The 15,395-nt window shown below is 35.7% G+C and overlaps 1 protein-coding gene across 6 annotated transcripts in view; it reads right to left on the bottom strand.

Annotated features, from left to right (window-relative positions):
- Positions 1-15,395, bottom strand: part of EPHA7 (EPH receptor A7) — a 169,684-nt gene that overhangs the window by 94,036 nt on the left and 60,253 nt on the right. For all 6 annotated transcript variants that reach the window (XR_011422085.1, XR_011422086.1, XM_001503790.7 and 3 more), the window contains exons 4-5: positions 14,939-15,094; positions 13,746-14,081 (exon numbers count right to left, since the gene is read on the bottom strand). Coding sequence is in view for 4 of the 6 variants with exons in the window: in XM_001503790.7 (XP_001503840.1) it covers positions 13,746-14,081; positions 14,939-15,094 (492 nt within the window). In the remaining 2 variants the exon portion in view is untranslated. The remainder of the gene's footprint in view (positions 1-13,745; positions 14,082-14,938; positions 15,095-15,395) is intronic.

Below are 15,395 nucleotides of genomic sequence, written 5' to 3' on the forward strand. Positions count from 1 at the left end.
AGGTGCACCAGAAGCGACTTACGAATCATGTTAATATCCTAGGTTTGTTGAAATAGCATCACGGCTTTCTGTTCTTTGTTTACGTAATTTTTAAAGATGAAGGAAATGTGACTAAAAATAAAATGTAAAGGCTTATCGTTATCAACATACTGAAAACAGCAAGAATAAAGTTTACAAACTTTGGTGGCTCACCTACTTTTTTATAGGTGAGCACAGGATATGAGACATAATTTAAAATATCTGGGAGAAAGAAAAGAAACTAGGAAGAGAAATATAAAAACAAAAAGTGTAACATAAACTATAACTATATATAGAGAGAGTATATATACAGTAACAGATCTAGTCTTTATGATTTGTGTGTAACCATTTGATTTTATAGCAGTATTTTATATTAAGAATGATAAATATATTAGAGGAGACATTGCTATAAAGGCATGGTTTATCTTTATAGAATTAACATCTTTCCTTTTATGACCTCTATTTCTGAGATTATCAGGCTCTCAACAACGAAATTTATGTGAGGTTAATTTTGGGTTCTTAGTGATGTCAGGGATGTGTAAAAATAGGATATGTCAAAACAAGGAGAAAACAAGGTTATGATAATGTATTAGAAAAGAACAAAGGCAATAATTTTTTTCCAAACAAAATTCAGAGTCATTCTCTGTCTTAGAGTCTTTACCAGTCTGATAAATGTTGTATGAAATCAGCATAAAAAGTAATCTATTACAATTCAATTCAGCCAACATTGAGCACTTACACTACATATGCCATAGTGTTGTTAGGCTTGGTTTTCAACCATGACAAATATGATTATGACATTTTCCACCCCAAGTTGTCTATCAAAATTGTTTCTCATGGCTCAAAATTGTCAAATCCAAAGGACTTTCTTCTGTCTTCATTCTATTGGCCTCCTGTGACTTTTGATTCTATGATCAACTGACTCAGGAAATTTCTCTTCCTTTGGTTACTGTGACAACCCTCCTATCCAGCTGGCCTGGGTACTCCTTTTGGGTGTTCGTCATGTGCTTTTGATATTCGGCCTGCTCTTAATTGTCAGTATTCTCAAAACTTCCCTCTCAAACTTTTAAATTATAGCTCCACCTCCTCTTCCCAAGAAAGGCCATTCATTAACTCACCAACTCTATGTTTACAATTCCCTAATCTCTAACATTTAAGCTCCACCGCCATCCTAATGTCCATTCCCTTAGGAATGCATATGTGCTCACAAAATGTATGAAGTTAAAAAGTACATAGAGTTCTAACTGTCTATATAGACATCTATATATATAAATACATTGATTACACGTGAGATAGCCTGCTGTAACAGGAGCTAAGAGTGTTATGCTTAAGAGAATTAGTAACATTTGAATACACTGTACAACAGTGATATGGCTTAACCAGTAGCCTCGCATTTATTATCATATATGATTGCCATTATGAATTCTATGCTCTATGTTCTGCATCTTTCTATATGATGAAGTTAATGATCAAATATTATTGAAAATTGGGACACTAATTATCTGATGTCAACATGCCATGGATAATTAAGAGCTGTGTGCGTTAAAGCTATGCTAATTGTTTTTCACAGATCTCCTTCTGTAGTCCTTGTGTCTTGAGGCAAGCAGCTACAGGTCTGTATGTACATCTCTGCCATGTACTTTGTCACAGAACATACATCATCCACTCTGCCTTCTCCCTGATTAATTTTGTAAGGTTGAAGCAATTATCTCTCCCTTTGTGACTGACCTCTTTGTAAATGGAGTGCAGGAAATTTGGATAATTTTTCCCGGGTTTTTACCTCTTAATTGATCCTTGTTTCTTGCTTACAATAGTTTAAAGGGAACTGAGGTCAAAACACAGTTGGAATTGAAACAAGGAGCAATCAGGCTTTTGCAGTAGTAATCGACAGATCTGAAAAGCAAGATCTTGATAGTGTTCTCTCATTTACCCTATTACTTAGATCAGTTGGTTAAAACTCTTAATGATCCTCTTGGATCAATGTCTCTTCCTTGTAGCTCTAATTTACTGCATTGGTTGATTAGTACAGATGTTTCTGTGGATGGCTCTGCATCATTCCACCAGACTGCTTGTCTGAATCAAATTTGCTTCAATTCATCACCAACGAAGCAAGGAATAAAATAATCAACATTTACTCTCTCCTTACACTGGTACTGAAAACAGAACAACTAAATGTTTGTCAGTTTAAAGATTGTCGGCTACCGTTCTCAGAGCTGTGTCCCTCAGCTCATCCAGGGCTTGAAATGCTGTACATGGTTGGGTGCAGCAGTGGGTAGGGAATGGGACTGGGAGGAACCTACATATGTACTTCAAATGTATGGTCCCAGGTCTTCATTATCATCATCATCATCATCACCATCATCATCATCTCCATCACCAATTCATATTATGTGTGTTTGTCTATATATGAATAATGTATGAAATTACCATCCACTGGCTTTTCATTCTCTGAAATGCAGCTTATTGATTTGTTGCTTTTAAATGAATTATTTCGGAAACTCCGTCTGTCTTCATAACGCTATTCCTTTAATAACACTTAGGGGAAATGGTTACAATAGTTTGCTCTATAAGAACTAAGCAAACAACACACAGATCAAAACCTTTTTGATACTGCGGAACACCACGAAAGAATCAGGTAACCAGTTTCGGTCAACTAAGAATGAAGCAAAAATCACTTCTTGATTCAATACATATTGAAAATCTTTTACAAATGTGTTAGTTTGTATTCTTAGCATAGTCATGTTACCATATTACACATATCGTATTATTTTATTATTAATAATTGTGAAATACCTCCAGAAAAAGACACTGAATTCATATATATTGACCCAGGGTTGTATCCTAAAAAGAATTTGTGTATTTTACTTAAGTCTGTGCTATTAACATGCTTTTTGTATTTTTTCCCCCTAAAAGTAAAGCAGGTGGCCTGGTGAGTCACATTTCAGTTAAAACAGATTTGCTATAGCTCAGTTGAACAAACTTCTTGACTTTAAAAGGGGATATTTCTTTATAAATAATGTTCTAGTGGATGCATTTTCAATTCGCTATAATCTCCACATGATAAACTGACAGTAGCAAAATGAAGGATGTCCTATTAAGGGCAATACATATAATAAGAATTACTTTACATAATTCCATCATTATGGACTATTCCAGGATAATGATTCTGATGGGAAGTCATATATTTTTTGAAGAGCTTATTTAGAGGACGCTTAAATTTAACAAGTTACAAATTTAAATCTCCAAAATATAGAATTATAAAACTTTTCCACTAGAAAATCCTGAAACAGCACTCATTTCTTAATCATGTAGAAATTGCTGGTTTAAAATTGCCAAGAATACAACGAATTTGCTCAAGCTTGAAAACTCAGGACAAAACTCATAACTTACTTTGTATTGAATATTTTGCTACTATCAATGCAGCAGCTTCTATAATTTATAAGATAATGAATTGACTCTGTTAAAAAAATCTGTCTTGGATATCAAAAGCAAAATATTACTATTGGTCTTTCTGACACTTACTAATGCATCGCACTAAATAAGTTTAGCACTTTTTTGAAGGGAGAAAAATCATAGAAATGCATTAAATTTCTACAACTTCCACTCCTTACAATAGCCACAAAAGTGTGCATGTCTTCATGCACACGGAAAATAAATACTTTTCTTCAAAATAATAGGATGGAACTAAATTGTCTCAGGAATGGCTATCTGTATGAGTTTTCTCAGGCTGCTATAACAAAGTACCTCACACTGGGTGTCTTAAACAACAGAAATTTACTTTCTCACAGTTCTGGAGGCTGGAAGTCCCAAATTAAGGTCTGGCCATGTTAAGATTCTGATGAGGGCTCTCTTCCTGGCTTAGATGTAGATGGCGGCCTCTTGCTATGTACTCACGTGGCCTTTCCTTGGTGCATGAGCCTCGAGAGACACTAAGCTCTCTGGTACCTGTTTTTATAAGGACATTAATCCTCTAGAATCAGGGCCCCAACTGTATGACCTCATTTAACCTTAATTACCTCCTTATAGTTCCTATCTTCAAATATAGTCACAGTGGGGGTTAGGGTTTCAACATATGGATTTGGGGAGTTGGGGGGGCCACAGACAATTCAGTCCATAACAGTATTACAACTGAGATATTGCACAAATTAATTCTTTCTTCCCAGATACTTAAATATTATTATCCACAAGTAGTAATTCTGTAATCAATGAATCTAAGATTAAGATGTATTAAACTGAAACTATGAGGGACTACTTAAAATAGCTTATACTACGTTTCTCTCAAATGTCTACAAAGAATTCTTCCACTGAACAGTACGCAGATCAACCTGACACTGTAACCCCAACATAAGCATAAGTAGTTCATTACAAATATTTATAAAATCAGAAAAGGGTAGATTTGACAACTCCCAAAGATACTGACGCTACAGGGCATGGAGCTGGGATGAAGATGAAGGTGTAGAGATGAGGACACAGGTTGCTTAGGGGGATTTCTTTACACATCTTTCTTTCTTTCTTTTTTTGAGGAAGAGTAGTGCTGAGCTAACATCTGCTGCCTCTCCTCCTCCTCTTGCTGAAGAAGACTGGCCCTGAGCTAACATCCGTGTCCATCTTTCTCTGTTTTATATGTGGGACGCCTGCCACAGCATGGCTTGATGAGCAGTGCACAGGTCTGCACCTGGGATCCGAACCAGTGAACCCCAGACCACGGAAGAGGAGCATGCAAACTTAACCACTGCGCCACCAGCCCAGCCCGCTTCATATATATTTTAATTGAGAAACATCATGGAACAGCTATGTGCTGTAGTCTTAAGCAGTCAAAACACTATGTAAAGGAAAAAATATTAAAACAATATATGAAAAGCTAGTGTCATGCACTTAAAATAGTAGTCCTAAGCACTAATGAAAAAGATCTCAAATCTTGGTCTCTGTGCTTCTACTATATTCAATGTCATATTAAAAGATAGAAATTGTCTATTTTCAGCAGGCTTTCAAAATATGAAGAATTGTAAAAGTTTTCAAAATTAACGGTTAATTTGCACTGTAATATTTTATAGTAAGATTACTTTAAGCTTTTGTTCTAAATCTATTTAAATACCAAGTTATACCTGAAAACTCATTTGAAGAATTTGAAGATTTTCAATATATCTATAGTTTCAAGACCAGATCACAAAATTTTTATACTTGAAATCATCTTATGTATTCATTGCATAATTTAAATAAAATTTTATTGAACTTGAATTAAACCAATCCTTTATAGTTTAATCCTGATAATCTTAGAAAGTCTCTTTTCACATTACAATATACAAAGAATTGGTGTATTTAATTCAAGAAACTTACTAAGCATGTGACCTGGTCCCAACATGCTACAGAGACTAGAGAATAAGAATAAAGATGCCACTATTTTCTTACAATGTGAAGTCTAACAGGAAAGACAAACGTTTCACAGATAATATGTGAAAAATGTTATAAAAAATGCATGAGATACTTACTGTAAGACCATATCACAGAAAGATGTAATTTTCTCCTAAATATCTCTTGCAAGTTTGGGATGTGGAAGAGACTATGAATCTTTACATGTAATGTGGTCAGCACATATTAACTAATCAACAACTACTAGTTGTCAGTATTAATGCCAACACAGTTGCATTTGCCATAATAAAAATTTTATTAAAATAGTATTTCAAAACAATCATCCTTATATATATGTTGTAATACTGATATCCACTAAAGAAAATCTATAAACGTATCTACTTGTATATTTTAAAACTAATGGAATCACAAAAATACTTGAATTTCAATTAGAAAATTAAATTTCACTAACATAGTCTAAAACTCCTACTTGGTAAGCAAAGGATATAAATTTCTAAAATGTCATGCCTCATGGCACGAATCAGCATGACTGAGTCCTGCTCTGCCTTTCAGATCCATTACGTTTATAAAATAATGAGAAACATAACAGAAACACGTATTTTGAACAGTTTACTGCTAAAGGAATCTAATTCAGTTGATTTTTCTGCTGTAGATTTCATAAGTGTGTGGATGTACGTATGTTTTAACAACACGAACACTATTCCTACAAATGTGTTTGCTGTTGTTGGTGGTGGTTTTGGTGGTTTTTTTGCATTTATATCTTGTTTCACCTCATGGAGATTACTGCATTTAATATTACTTGATATAGTAAATACTCTCAAACGAGAAAATATATTTTCTTAACATTATGCTCCCTTGAAATATAAATCAAGTTTATAAATTCCTAAGAAATATCAAAATATGTAAACTTAGATGGAATTAATTTATTTTACTTAAAGGACACCTGACTTGATGGCCTCCCATTTTAAATCATTGAAAAGAGATGATCTGAGTTAATTTATGAGAAAAAGTCACAGCTGAGTCACATTAATAAAAGTGAGTGAACATAGTTCTGACAAATACAGGAAATGAATCTTGGTATTGTCCTTTTTTTGTATAATTTTGCTTATGTATAATGTTATATAACTTTATGGTTATATTTCATTTGGAACACTATATAAACATACAGCTAAGTAAAGGGAATACTGAAGGAAATATTAATTTTGACAGAGAAATAAGATCTGGGCATTTGAAAACATAAGGGAAATTAGTCAAATTAAGATATGCAGTACTTTTAAAGTTTCTTGAAGAAGGGCAATAAAATCATACCCAGAAGGCAAATACTATAGTTACCAATGTTCTCTCTCTCAGAGATTCTATTTGTTATTAATATCATCAAGTAATAACACTTCTTAGTAGGTCCCCTTTTCATTGAACAGTAATTTATTACCAGGCCATTGAACCAATCTGCAAATACTCTGTAAAGAATCGTATAGCTAAATTCTTTAAGATAGCAGTCCATAAGATTCCATAATGCTTAATAAGTCTGAGGTAAGCAGTGTACTTGATTGCAATAATCTGGGTTACTCTTGTATGATTTACTCTGTGACCTTTGGAAAGTGATATATTCAAAGCTTCAACTTTTTACCTGTAAATGGTATTAATACTTGTCTTACCAATGACACAAATTTACTTCAAATTTTAATGATACAATGTGTATGTAAGTGCTATATAAATCATTCATTCATATACAACAAAATTGATGGTGAAAGAAAGAAAATAGTTCCTTTTGATAGAGACTCTAAGATATCTTTGAAGAGAATTAAGATGTTTCCACATTATGATGGCAGATTTGCTGATTCTTTTCCTATTTTCAGAAAATGTCTTCTGCATACTTTTATTCACAGGAAGCAAGGCTAAGCAAGATATATATATATATATATATATATATATATATATATATATTTTTTTTTTTAGCAAACTAATATATTTAATACAGCAAATGCTCTGTTTACAAGTTTAAAACTTAACCCAAGATCAGTCTTGTCACTCGCCTGCTCAAAAACATGCAGGTTTTCCCACTTTCTATCAGTCTTCCTACAAATAAACTTTCTCATTAGGCCTTCCCACAAATCTTTATTCATCCAGTTTACACCACTATTCTCTAAACACACTCTGAGTCTTGCTTCTCATCCTTTTGCATGAGCGAAGTATTGGTAACGGGTGTTCTGACAGACTGCCCACATCCCCTGAGTGAAGCACTGAAGAACTTACTTGTCCAGCTACTGAGACGGCTGCCAGCAGGCAGACCTCAGTTCCCTGCTCCTCTTTAGAATTTCCTTGTCTGAAAATGACACCTTGCTTCGGCCAATGACCGGACAACACAGAGGCATAACAGCCTGCTACTCTCTCTTCACCTCCGGACAAACTGAATGCCCCTCACTGGTGGAGAGCTCCCTGTGGGGTTGGCTGGAGATTCCAGTGACACTGCATCATTGCTCAGCTTCCCCTCTGCTCGATCCTGCTCCCTTCCCCTCTCTTCCAATGGCGCTGACCCCAGTGCATGCCCTAACACAGCCCCTGCGCACTAACCTCCATCTACGTGGGGTCTGCTTCCTCGGGAGACCAATTTGGGAACTGTATCTTGCTTTAAGAGGCTACAATTTTCATCCCTAATTCCTTCCCAATGCTTTGTAGAGAATGAGAACAGTTACAATCCCATTAAAAATCACAGAACCTGTATGCACATTAATCTGCTGTCAATAATTTGCAATCAACAGTGAACTGCGCAATGGTATCGTTTGTATAGGGTTATGACTTTGTCCATTTAATGATGGACGTAAATGAGCTCTTAGAAGTCTCCTGTCCTACGTGGAAGCAACCTAAGTGTCCAGCAACAGACGAATGGATAAAGAAGATGTGGTACATATATACAATGGAATATTACTCAGCTGCAAAACAGAACAAAATCATTCCATTTGCAATAACATGGATGGACCTTGAGAGAATTATGTTAAGTGAAATAAGCCAGTTAGAGAAAGATAATCTGTGTATGACTCCACTCATATGAGGAATTTAAAATTATGGACTAAGAACAGTTTAGTGGCTACCAGGGGAAAGGTGGGGTGGGGCATGGTCACAAAGGGTGAAGTGGTGCACCTACAACATGACTGACAAACATTAATGTACAATTGAAATTTCACAAGATTGTAACCTATCAATAACTCAATAAAAAAAAAAAAAAAAAAGAAGTCTGCTGTCCTAAACCTTTCCATTACTTAGGAAGACTAAATGAGTCCAAAGAAGTTAATGACTCAATTTTGACACTCTGCTTCGTGTACATTTTACATTTAAAAAATACCAGAAACATAGTAAGTGTTCAATAACCAGTAATGCTTATCATCACTGCCATTATTATAATTGTTGTAGTACCCTAACAGTCTTACACTCTTTTTTTAAATTCTAATAAATGTAACTGGTATTAAGCTAAAAGCTCATTTTTTTGGGTTTTCTTTTTTTTTTTTTTTGGTGAAGAAGATTGTCCCTGAGCTAACATCTGTGCCAATCTTCCTCTATTTTGTATGTGGGATGCCACCACAGCATGGCTTGATGAACAGTATGTAGGTCCATGCCCAGGATCTGAACCCTCAAACCCCGGGCCTCCAAAGCAGAGCATGTGACCTTAACCACTATGCCACCAGGCCAGCTCCTAAAAGATTATTTTTTATAATATGAGGAGCCAAGCAGCATGATACTATTTCAAGAGAAAATGCAGGTTCAAAGAGGTGAAATAAGTTGTCTAAAATTAAGTAATTAAGTCATCTAACATCAAATCCTGGTGGTCTAGTAGTTAAGATTCGGTGCTCTCACTGCTGCTGCCCAGGTTGGTTTCCTGGTCATGGAACCACACCACCCATCTGTCTCTTGTCATCCTGTGGAGGCTAGGTGTTGCTGTGATGCTGAAATATGTCACCAGTATTTCAAACACAGCAGGGTCACCCATGGTGGATAGGTTTCAGTGGAGCTTCCAGACTAAGACAGACCAGGAAAAAGGACATGGCCACCCACTTCCAAAAAAACTAGCCATGAAAACCCTATGAATGGCAGTGTAGTATCGTCTGATACAGCACTGGAAGGGGAGAGGATGGTGCAAAAAAGACCGAGTAGGGTTCTGCTCTGCTGTCCACAGGGTCCATAGGAGTCAGAATTTACTCTACAGCACCAACAAAAAAATATCACATCTTAAGCTTTTTCCATTAATGTCTCAATGTTTTCATTCTTGTATAATCATTTAACTTTTCTTCTGAATGACTAGTTTCCTCATTGGAATTAATTACACAATATTTGTCGTACAGTCAGTACGCAGAAAGAACTGCCTTAGATGGTAGGGACACAAACCAACATAACATGATCACTGACCCGAAGAATAATTGCTAAGTCCCTGAAGTCTCTTTGAGGGAAAGATCAAATATTATAATTTTGTGTTGTCTTTCCTAACAAAGCTAAAAATTGTTTAACTGTTTAAATGATCCAACAGTGAATGAAGGTATTACAGAAAGAGAGAGTAATTTTAGGGTGACCTGTTTTATCAACTCTCACACCTTTGTAGACCATTTTTGTGTTAACGTACCTGGTCTGTGGAAGGAATGTAGTGCCAATTACAATGTTTTAATTGGGGGAGGTCCTCTTGAGGGGCCTAGAGTGTGACCTACGAGTCCTCCTTCTGGCAAAATCGCATCTGCTCTGAAGTTCTAGATTGACTGGAATTTTTCTCTGAGGACTCCCCTTCCTTCCACAGACAGAATGAATCATTCCTTCTTTAAGGCTTCTGTATTTTGTTCCTAAAGTTCTACAGCATGCATCACATTATATTCAAGTATTCTATTGCTAGTTGTCTAACTAAATGTATATCTGTACAATACGGGCTCCTCATAAGGAGATGACCTTCTTTACCTTCCCATCTTCAGCATCCTCCACAGTGCTTGACACACACTACCCAATACAGTTGGCTGAATTAATATTAAAAAAGTAGCATTAAAATAATCACCTCTTAAGAATACGTTTGTAATTATTAAGACCATATTTGTTCAAGAGAGCCTTCCAACATAAGATCCTAATGCCATCAATCAAATTCATATCCTTTCCCCCTTACTTATATATTTCTTAAATATCTCCAATGTACATAAGGTTGATTTGTGGAACTTTCCCCTTAATAGGTAAATATCATTCCCAAGAAAACAAAACAACAACAAAAAGAATATATTTCAGCCAGCTTGTGTAGGTCATATATTCCTGGCAGTAAATACAAAAATTATCTAAATATGAATAGCACATATTAAGCTTCTCTATACACTTCTCATGTTAAAGGTAATTATTGGTTTAAATAAGAACCTCAGCCTTAACATAACTTGTGACCGGATGATAGTCACATTTTACCCGGGCCAACCAAAACTAATTTCTCCCTCCTCTGATGTTACAACACGTAATTGCCGATTTGGAGCCCACATTACTTCCCCCTACATTGCAATAGATAAAGATTTGTGTGTTTTGCCTTGACAGATTCACAAAGAGATACAGAAAAAGAGGACTAATCAGCATTCATTTTGGTTCAGATTGCCATAAAATTTTCATGAAAATACAGAGTTTTTAAGTTTCTCTAATATTGTCTCATTTACCAAGATAATACAGGAAGGAAGATATTATTTTATCCCCATTTTACTCACGTAGAACTTTTGTGATCCACCCAGGAGTACGTACTTCCTAAGCGGCAAAGCAGGGCTGGAGTACAGGTCCTTAAACACCAACCACCTTGCTCTCCCCTGAGCAAAGGACAAGGGGGTCCTCAATCTACTTCCATTTCCGCAAACAGTGCTATGGGGAGTATTGAGCTCCATGCTCCAAACTTAATAGAAAGGGAACTACAGTGTGCACACTACCTTTCAAACACTGGCTCTTTTCCATCCTTACTCTCTATTCTTGCTCAGACATATGCAGACTCTCTTAAATCTTTTCACACTAGGCATCAGTGTGTTGCTGATGAGGGCCATAACTGACCAGAGACCCAGAATAACTTCATCATTGAAGTGACTGTGGCATAAACCAGGTGGGAGGCGGTGCTGTTTGGCTAATGGAGAATGAAAATTAGAAGGATCGCTGCAGGTTTCCATGGATAGTCATGATCAAGGACAAAGTTTCAAAACATTCCCCCTTGAGAAAGAGCAAAAACATGGGTGATGGTGGGAGAAGATGGGCATACAAATGCAACAGAACAATATATTTCAATGCATTTCTTTTTGAGAGGAGAAAAAGCTAACAGGGTAAATTCATGTGGGTTTTTAGTATTTGAGATGTAGTAGAGACTAGACAATAGGGAATTAATATTTTAATATAAAAGTGCAAACCTAGGTTGATTAACTTTATTATATTTGTTCATTTTAAAAATTTTAATAGCTTTATTGAGGTATATAATTTCCAGACTACAAAATTCACTGATTTTAAGTACACAATTCAATATTTTTTTAGTATATTTACAGAGTTGTGCAACCATCAAATCTAATTTTTGCATATGTAAATTACCTCCCCCTTCAGAAACAAAGCTAGTTTGCTCTTAACCAGAAGACAATCAACGCCCGAAGCATTTACCTAACTACTGTGAGATACTACTGTGAGATATTTGATGTAGGAATTTATGGAAAATATACAACTTATTTATCCCATGCAGCATTAACTCAAAAAATTAAACAACAGACATTTAAAGAGCAATAAAACAGGTCTCAAAAGCAGCTTTTTTAGCAGACTCTATTCGTGGCATCAGTTTAGCATCTTTAGGTAGTATTCAAAAACAAATTAAAATGTCCCTTCTTTTACTTGATATTAGCAGGAATAAAGCAGTTACTCTAGCTCATTCTATTAATGGTTCCAAAGATAGCTCTAGTGTCACAATCATGAACCTAAAATGTTTCAAACCCGCCCGCTGTAGAGTTATAATGACAAATTTCAATATAAAGCAACACAAGCAAAAATATCTAATGACAACAGCATTTTAAAAGAACAGCAAACAGGGTAAGGGTAAATAAAATGAATCAAACCAACTATCAGTTAAATTAGTTATTTCTTTTGTCCAGTTTTTGAAGACTTAAAAGTTTCTATGTTGTTTTACCTCCAGACTTCTGCTTTTACACAGGAGATCTGATTTGCAATAGCCTTTTAAATAAACATCAGAATGAAATCTTTAGGATAAGAACCCACTAATCTGTGCAAAATGGTAAGCATGAGACCATATGCATAGTTTTCCTTCTGCAGATATAATTTAAATAGGTAACATTTTGTTCAATTTGGCGTAGAAATGAAGACTAGATTAGTCTATGTATAGGAATTTGGGATAATACTGGTTTTTGACAGCCAGCCAAAGAGCAAGAAGACCTTGTTATAAGCATATTATGATGCTCACACAACTCAGTACTCCAGTGCAGGTCCCATTTTATTAATGACGATGACAGAGCACTTGGCTATATCAACTACATAGCAGCTTCCTTCAGAGCAAAAATTTTCAAAAGGTTGAGAAAGCCCTCAACTTCTCAAACTTCCTTCAGTAATGAGACTTTTTCTGAAGGTTTAGGAAGTCTCCAGTTTCTGAAACTTCCTTCCCAATTTGTATTTTCCAAAACATACTTACCACAGCAAAGAAGGACTGAGGAGGGCATCTCGAATGCCACTAAGAAAATGAGTGAAAATTCCTCTTAGGCTAAGCTACAAGGTCACAATCATCATTGTTATTATATTTGTTAATTCATTTCTTTTGAAATCCTCATGAGATCCCCCAAGTACTTATTCCAATATTATGGACATTAATATGATCACAAATCTACCATGAACTTAAAATTCCCTCATGCAAATTTTAATGCAGAATTACCATATATTACAAATACCACATTCTATGTGGTAAAAAATTGTTAGCACTATGTGAGACAGTGCAGCCAATTCTTTCATTCTTCCCAATTATGCAGATTTTTCATCATGAGCACATACTACACAACAAGGTAAAAATCCAAGAATTACCCTACATCTTATTTTGTCCAATATTTTCACTCTCCCTCCTCTACATCTTTCAACAGAGTTGCTTGTGTTAGAGTATTCTTTACCGGTTTACAATTTACCCCTTTTTATGTCTCCTGTTGGATCTCTGGAGGAGATGTTAATGAGTCTAGGAATGGTTGAACAGGCAACAGGAGAAATAACAAAGAAAAGTTAAAAGTGTGAATAATCAACAAGCTGGAATAATCCAGTTCTGTGGACCCAAGTTCACTAAATATTCAAGCGAGACAACTCACTTATGTGGTCACATTATTCATTTAGTGAAGACAAACACAAAGACATACCTGCTTGACCAGTGGTGATACTGACAGCTGCAAAGAGCCTCTGGGATCGGCTTAGGTCAGAAACTCCATTTACAGCTTCAACTTCGAAAGTGTAATTAGCATGGGCCAGCAGGTCCATGACAGTGACATAGTTATCCTCTAATCCAGTCTGCTGGGGCATGTATCCAATGTTACTCCCACAGGGAACACATTCGCCCTGCTCCCAACTGCACCGCTTACACAATATTCTGTAGGTCACGTCGTTTCTTCCCCCGTTGTCTGCAGGAGGACTCCACTCCAAACTCACTGTGGTTTGGTTGATGTTGAAAATGAGGTTCTGTGGTGCAGATGGAGGCCCTTTGGAAACCAAAAATAAATAAGCAAATAAACAAAAATGGACAAAACAAACAAAAAATGAACGAAAGGATTTGCGTGGGCATTAAGCTAGTGGCTCAATTACCATACAGAAAACTAGCTGAAATGCTTTCTTTCACATAAGCGTTTCATTACCTTTCCTAGAGAAGCCATATAAAAGCCTCCTTGAATTCACTTGGCAAGAGGCTTTATTTATTTTCCATTTAATATGTCAAAATGAAAACAGGATAACAACTGTCTTTGTACTTTTGCCACAGTCTTTAGCTATTTTTCTTCCAAGCAATTAAAAAAGAACAGCTAATGCACCTAAAAAAACAGTTGTGCAGTTGTTTAAAAATAGTTTCCCTTTTAACCATACAAGGGAGAATACATCTATTCATTCCCAACGTGGGAGAATGATTTACAGCGGTGTCTGGGACCGGCTTTGGATTTCGGTCTCTCAAACATTCATTAACTGAAGCACCAAGATGTGAGATTTGCTCTATTTAGTGATGGAATTTTAATTCAGAAACCATTACTTTTTAGTCACATTTCATATCCATGTATGGCTCACATAAGTTTTACATTTTATTTAGGATTCCTATTAGATACATGTGAAAAATATTCTTAAAATGCACCCTGATTTTGCAGACATTGAGAATTACACTGAAGATGATGTAAGATGTACCTATTTTATATTATTGTTCAGCCATAATTATCGGCTCATGGAAAATTTTAAAATATTTTATAATAATTAAGAACGTATTCACAAAATCGATGCCTATCTCAATGATGTCCTAATAGAACAGATGAGTAGAAAAAATCTGAAAGTCTCTCTTTCTTTACTATTATGAACTTACTTGTACACGCAACATACGGAGGATCGGACGGAGCCCTGTAATACCCATCTTCACATTCACACCTTGAGGAGCCTTCTTTATCAGAAAAACTGTGAGTAGGACAACGAGAGCACTGAAGATCTTGAGAGGAAGATTTGTAGAACCCACGGCCACAGGCTGGGTATGCAAAAAAAGTGAAAACAGGAACATGAGAGCAAATAGACCATTTTTAAATTTTAGTAGTATTTAGCAGAGAATACAATATGTTTGATTTGTGAAAAATGAGCTTTTTACAATAAAATTTTGTTTTGGTGTATACCAATAACCCAATTCCATAATACTGCATTTTAAAACCAAATAATAAAAACCAAGTGACACAGCAAACTTGCACCTGTACTTGGCATCAGTCCAAAGTCTAGAGCTCAAAACTGAGCACAAGCATAATTAATTTAGACAAAATCTTAGGATATTTGATTCA

The sequence above is a fragment of the Equus caballus genome, chromosome 10 (genome assembly GCF_041296265.1).
Source record: "Equus caballus isolate H_3958 breed thoroughbred chromosome 10, TB-T2T, whole genome shotgun sequence".
NCBI lineage: Eukaryota > Metazoa > Chordata > Mammalia > Perissodactyla > Equidae > Equus > Equus caballus.